Here is a 6,630-nt window from a genome sequence, read left to right on the forward strand (position 1 = left end):
AGCATCCCAGATTAGCAACGGGCAAAATAAGGAGGTTTTGCATTCACTGACATTGAAGAATATTATAATGAACCTGTGATGAAACATTATTATTAATACTAGAAAAGAGGTTATGTTCACTACTTAAAAAAATATGTGTATGTTTCAAGACAATACAGCCCTATCTACATTTGCTCAGAAAGAAGTTCCAGTATTTTCAGTGTGAATTGCTCTTGGGTAGTAGGACAACTGCCAGAAATATTTATACTAATCAAAAACACTTCTATATGGCCTTTCATTTCAAAATGCCCAGGGTGATAACCAATTAAAATATAGTAAAAACACAGAGAAACAGTGATAGAAAGAACAGTAGAATTGAGATTTAATATGTATTAGACCAGACCAGATATGGACAACGTTGGGGCCAATGATGGGAGCTCACCCAACTTCCGCAGCTCAGCGATTTAACCCACTTCACCACCACAACCCCTTCTTATGTCTAGTTGGAAGGATTTTTCACAGCATTAGCAATGGAAGGATAGTGAAGGGTATTTTTGGGTTTGGGGGTGTTAGGAATGACCTGAGAAACTGCAAGTCACTTCTGCTGTGAAAGAATTGGCTGTCTGCGAAGATGTTACCCAGGGGACACCCGAATGTTTGATGTTTTAGCATCCTTGTGGGAGGCTTCTCTCATGTCCCTGCATGGGAAGCTGGAGCTGATAGTGGGAGCTCAACCCGCAGTCCTGCCAGTACAAGGGTTTAACCCATTGTGCCACCGGGGGCTCCTAGGATAGTAAAGTAGGGCTGGAGACAGTTGTTGTAGCACATCTGCAGTAAACAGTGCAATAAAGCTTGATATGGGAAAAATTGGTTCCTACTATAGCTGTATGCGCATACATACAACAGGCAAGGTAAACATTTGCCTCCAGAATCACTTATTGAACATGTCTGAAGAAATAAAAGTGGAAAGAAGATTAGCCTGCATCACCAGCTACCCTGATACTTTGAAAATAATAAATCTGTAAGTTTCACCATAGAAATGGAAATAATAAGAAAAGTGGAAGCTGTTAAACAGGAAAATAACCCACACATGCATTTTGGAAGTTTTCATGTGGTTTCTAGACTGTTTTTCATTTCATATCTGCATAAAGCACATGTTTCTGAACATGTTTCTGAAACATGTTGAAGCATCTTTTTTCTGGTGCAAAAACGTTTTCCTATTGGTTAACCATCTTGGATAGCTGCTTTGATGTCCAGATTGAAACAGAGTGAGAGTGCATTCACACTATAGAATTAATGTAGTCTGATATCACATTAACTGTCATTCGCAATGTTTGTTTTTGGTTGTGTCAGAAGCTACTTGAGAAACTGCAAATGCTTCTGGTGTGAGAGAATTGGCTGTCTGCAAGGATGTTGCCAGGGGATGCCCGGATGATTTTGATGTTTTTATCATCCTTGTGGGAGGCTTCTCTCATGTCCCCGCATGAGGAGCTGGAGTTGATAGAGGGAGCTCATCCGCCTCTCCCTGGATTCGAACCTGCGACCTGTCGGTCTTCAGTCCTGCCAGTGCAGGGGTTTAACCCACTGCGCCACCGGGGGCTCCATTCGCAATTAACCTTCTCTACCGAAAAGTACAGATGTCTTGCCAGACTAAAAATCTCAGGATTCCATCACATCCGACCTTGTAAAACTACAACTCACAAGATTCCATAGCATTGAGCCTTGGCATTTAAAGTGGTCTTAGACTGCAATGTAAAAAGGAAAAGGTTTCCCCTTGGCATTAAGTCTAGTCGAGTCTGACTCTGCGGGTGATGCTCATCTCCATTTCTAAACCAAAGAGCTGGCATTGTCCATAGACATCTCCAAGGTCATGTGGCTGGCATGACTGCATGGAGTGTTGTTACCTTCCCACCAAAGAGATACCCATTGAACTACTTGCATTTGCATGTTTTCAAACTGCTAGGTTGGCAGAAGCTGTGTCTAACAGCAGGAGCTCATCCCATCCCACAGATTCAACAATGTAGATGAATTCTTAATTAACTGAGGCATACTTATAATGATAAGCAATTTCAATCTTTAGAACTTGAGTATAATTAAAGTGATGTAGATACTTAAGATACTTGCATCTCTAGAAATGATGGTTTTATTAAAGCTACAATCTTATGCCCACTTGCCTACGGGAAAATATAATTTAATTTAGGACTTCCATGAGAATAGACATGCATGAGATTTTGTTACAGCTGAAGCCAAGAATGCTAGTTGTGCCCAGTAGTGAAGGAGCAATGGAACCAAAACGGTATATCTATACATCAGAGAAGGCAATCAATTCATTTATTATAAAATGAACTTTATTTCTGGCACAATGGAATAACCAAAATACAAGATAATATTCAACCATGTTATGTTCAGACAGGGATGAATGGGAATAATTAGGCAGATAATATATACTTGAATAATGAAGTGTTCTGTATGGCTCAGATTAAAATAAGAAGTCTTCAGGCCCTATAACACCCACTGGAAGGATATGTGCCTACTCTAAACCAGAACAATCAGTAACACACGTTCCCTCAATATTATCTCACATTTAATTTACAAATGCACATCACTTACTCTGGAGTTGACTGACTACAAACTGCACAGGATACCACGAAATAAGCACTAAATCTCTCCATTATCTCTTTTACAATTGACAGGACAACTCCATGTTAACTGGGGAATAGGACGCAATTTCTACAAGGTGCCAGGGCTTTCTCTAGTTTGCCCTTAGGCTCCAATGCACACAGGAACTAGGTCCTCACACTAATGAGGAAGCACAATTTTACACAGTAGTGAGTGGTTCCTTATATGTTCAGAAACACTGTTCTTTACATATTTGGGGACGGAACAGTAGCTCAGCTAGAACTGCTCTCAATTTTCTCTTGTTTCGAAGTGCGTGCAGGCCCAGTGGCTGACCAACATATCCCTGCAGCCCTCTTACGGATTTCCACCCATTGCATGAGAAGCTGGAGGGGTCTTTGGCTGGCACGCTGTCAGTGGCATATGCAGGCCTTAAATTGCACTGCATATGCAGACTGGATCTTTAAAAATAATGCACAATGGTTGTATTCAACTGACAGCAGCATCAGGAGAGATGCACAGGTGAGACCATTGTGCACGCAGCAGTGCACTGAAGGCCAGGGAGTAGCATGTGATTGTGCACGGCCTCTGTGCATTACCTTTGCACATCACCATGCATGGTAGTTGCACAGTGTGCCAGCCATGCCCATCCACCATTGATCTACATGCATTGCACTAAATTGGCAACCATATTTGCGTAGTGTAACTCTGCCACATATATTTATGCTATGCTGAAGTGAGGTATGATCTCAGCCATTCTTCACACATTCATGCTATTGGCTTCCATTGAGTCGAGCCACTGCTCTGTCTCATACTTTGTTGGCAAGGTCACAGGAAGGGATCTCAAAAGACCTACTGAAGAGACTTTCCTGGTTTGGCCCAGTGACGCCAGGAGCCGATCCTCGGCCTACATGCAAAAAAGCACCTGAACAATCATATTTGCGTAGCGTAACTCTACCACATAGATTTGCGCTATGCTGAAGTGAGGTACAATCTCAGCCATTCTTCACACCAGTTTCCCCATATACACATTCATGACATTGGCTTTCATTGTGTCAAGCCATTGCTCTGTCTCATACTTTGGTGGTAAGGTCACAAGAAGGGATCTCAAAGACCTTCTGAAGAGAGTTTCCTGGTTTGGCCATGTGATGCCAGGAGCCAATCTTAGGCCTACATGCAAAAAAGCACCTGAACAATCATATTTACATAGCATAACTCCACCACATAGATTTACGCTATGCTAAAGTGAGGTACGATCTCAGCCATTCTTCACACCAGTTTCCGCATATACACATTCATGACATTGGCTTCCATTGAGTCGAGCCACTGCTCTGGCACATACTCTGTTGGCAAGGTCACTGGAAGGGATCTCAAAAGACCTACTGAAGAGGCTTTCCTTGTTTGGCCCAGTGATGCCAGGAGCTGATCCTAGGCCTACATGCAAAAAAGCACCTGAACAATCACAAAACCATGACCCCCTCCTCTTTGCCACCCCAATCTGAAAGATGCAGGGGAAAAACAAGCAAACCCCAACTCTTTCCAGATCAAGGTCTGGAAGCACTTCTGTTTGGTTTTAGAGCTTTCCATGAGCTCTCTGTTCTTCACAAAACACAAATAGGCCTTTCTCTGACAGACAAATATATCACGGTGCCCATGCCAATTGCTAACTCTTTTCTTTGTGGGCACCTTTGCCTTGAGCTGCTCAGTCCAAGAGGCAGCACCATCCTGACCAGGGCACCTCTCATAGAATCATTGAGTTGGAAGAGACCTCGTGGGCCATCCAGTCCAACCCCCTTCTTCTCCTGGCACAAAGGAGGAAAAGATGGCACACCTGTGGAGTGCCATGCAAGTGTTGGGGTACCAGGAACAGAATGGGAGTCTCGGACTGCCCTTGTGTTGCCCTCTAGGTGTGACTAGGCCCAGCCATGGATCCACTGTGGAGTGTCATGCTGTTTCTGGAGCACCAGGAATAGAACTGGAGTCTCGGGCCACCCTTGCGTTGCCCTCTAGGTGTGGCTGGTCCCCGTCATGGGTCCACTGTGGAATACCATGCTGCTTCTGGGGCACCAAGAATAGAACTGGAGTCTCGGGCCACCCTTGCGTTGCCCTCTAGGTGTGGCTGGACCCCGTCATGGGTCCACTGTGGAGTACCATGCCGCTTCTGGGGCACCAGGAATAGAACAGGAGTCTCAGACCACCCTTGTGTTGCCTTCTAGGTGTGGCTGGGCCCCGCCATGGGTCCCAGGGCCGGTCCCCGAAGGCCACCTCTTTCCCCAGCCAGGAAGGCGGCGGTCACTGTCCGGTACTCGTGACTGTGGAGCAGGTAAGGCATGATGGAGAAGAGGGCCAGGACCACGGCCACCACCAGGAAGAGGGAGACCATGAAGAGCTCCACCCAGCCGCTGTAGTTGAGGAAGAGGGGCCCGGTGATGGAGACCACCATGATGGAGAAGAAGGTGAAGACCACGCAGACGCAGCGCACGGTGCGCACCTCCTGCCGCCGGCTCTGCGCCCTCCGCCTCTGTCCGGGGCAGCGAGGGCCAAGGCCAGGCCCAGAAGGGGGCAAAGGGCCCGGTGCAGGAGGTGGGGGGCTCATCGGGGCGGGCCGGGCCCCGCTCTGCGCCACCAGGGGGCGCTGCTGGGCAGGCTCCTCCGCCGAGACCGGGAGCAGGGGCAGGAGCTGGAGCTGGAGGCGGCGCCCGGGCCCCGAGGGCAGGGAGGGAGCCAGCTTGGTGTTGAGGGGCAGGTCGTGGAGGCGGCCTCCGGGGAGGAGGGTGCGGTGCCGGCAGAGCGGGCAGGACAAGGAGACGGCGCCCAGGGCCGGGAAGAGGACGTCGCCCACCGAGACCGGGCCCTCTCCTCCTCCCCCTCCTCCTTCTCCCGGGGCTTGGTGCCGGTACATCTGGGCCAGGCAGTGGAGGCAGAAGGTGTGGAGGCACTCCAGGACTTTGGGCGCCCGCGCCTCCGCGTCGAAGGGGTTGTAGCAGATGCGGCACTCGCGCTCCTCGCTGCCGGGACCCTCCGCCTCCGCTCCGCCGCCGCCTCCTCCTCCTCCGCCGTTGCTTTCGGCCTCTTCATCCTGCCGGCCGGCCTGCTCCCCCCCTCCGCCGCCTCCTCCGTCTCCGCCTCCGCTGCCCGCCTTCTCCTGGCTCCCCGCCGGCTCTGCCATCGTCCCCGGCGCGCCGTGGCCTCATCGGGAGAGCCTCGCTGGGCCCGGCGGCGGGGACGGGGATAGATCCGGGGCGGGGGTCGGCGCTCTCTCCTTCCTTCCTTCCCTCCCTCCCTGCCTCCTTCCTTCCTTCTTCCCTCTCTCTTCCTCCTCTCAGGGCGGCTCCGGGCTGGGCCCAGGCATCTTCCCCCTGCCAGGCAGCCCAGGGAGCCTCGCCAAGACCTTCCCGGCCGGGCTTCCTTCTCCCCTTGGAGACCGCTTCTCCGGGGAAACCGGAAGGCCAGCCCTTGCCAGGCCGCTGTTGGGCTTCGGCGGAGCCAGGCGGAGCTCCAATCGCTCTCTCTCCCTCTCTCTGCTAGGCAGCCCGCCTGCCTCTGTGACGAACGATGGCCTCTTCCGAAAGGGAGGGGGGCAGCATGTGATTGTATTTTTTTAAAACACTGAGCAGTGTCTCTTAGTTCCTTCTTACCATGTTTTATTGACATACAATAGGCCTGACACGGGCAAACCTGGGCCCTCCAGATGATTTGGACTTCAACTCCCACAATTCCTGGCCTCAGGCCCTTTCCTTTCCCCCCTCAGCTGCTTAGGAAGGGGCCTGAGGCCAGAAATTGTGGGAATTGAAGTCCAAAACACACTGAGGGGGGAAAGGAAAGGGCCTGAGGCTAGGAATTGTGGGAGCTGAAGTCCAAAACACACTGGGGGGGGGGGAGGAAAGGGCCTGAGGCCAGGAATTGTGGGAGCTGAAGTCCCAAACACCTGGAGGGCTTGCTCTAGAGCAGGGGACCTCAAACTAAGGCCCAAGGGCCGAATATGGCCCTCTAAGGTCATTTACCCTGCCTTCGCTCAGGATCAACCTAAGTCTG

The 6,630-nt window shown here is 50.2% G+C and overlaps 1 protein-coding gene across 1 annotated transcript; it reads right to left on the reverse strand.

Moving 5' to 3' along the window:
* Nucleotides 1-4,807: 4,807 nt before the first annotated feature.
* RNF228 (ring finger protein 228) lies at nt 4,808-5,764 on the reverse strand. Its single transcript, XM_067466274.1, has one exon. The coding sequence runs from the start codon at nt 5,762-5,764 to the stop codon at nt 4,808-4,810; it is 957 nt and encodes a 318-aa protein (XP_067322375.1).
* Nucleotides 5,765-6,630: the final 866 nt, after the last annotated feature.

The sequence above is a fragment of the Anolis sagrei genome, chromosome 3, assembly GCF_037176765.1.
Source record: "Anolis sagrei isolate rAnoSag1 chromosome 3, rAnoSag1.mat, whole genome shotgun sequence".
Lineage (NCBI taxonomy): Eukaryota > Metazoa > Chordata > Lepidosauria > Squamata > Dactyloidae > Anolis > Anolis sagrei.

Coding starts and splice junctions, on each gene's coding strand:
- RNF228 (XM_067466274.1), bottom strand. CDS start 5,764: ATGGCAGAGCCGGCGGGGAGCCAGGAGAAGGCGGGCAGCGGAGGCGGA.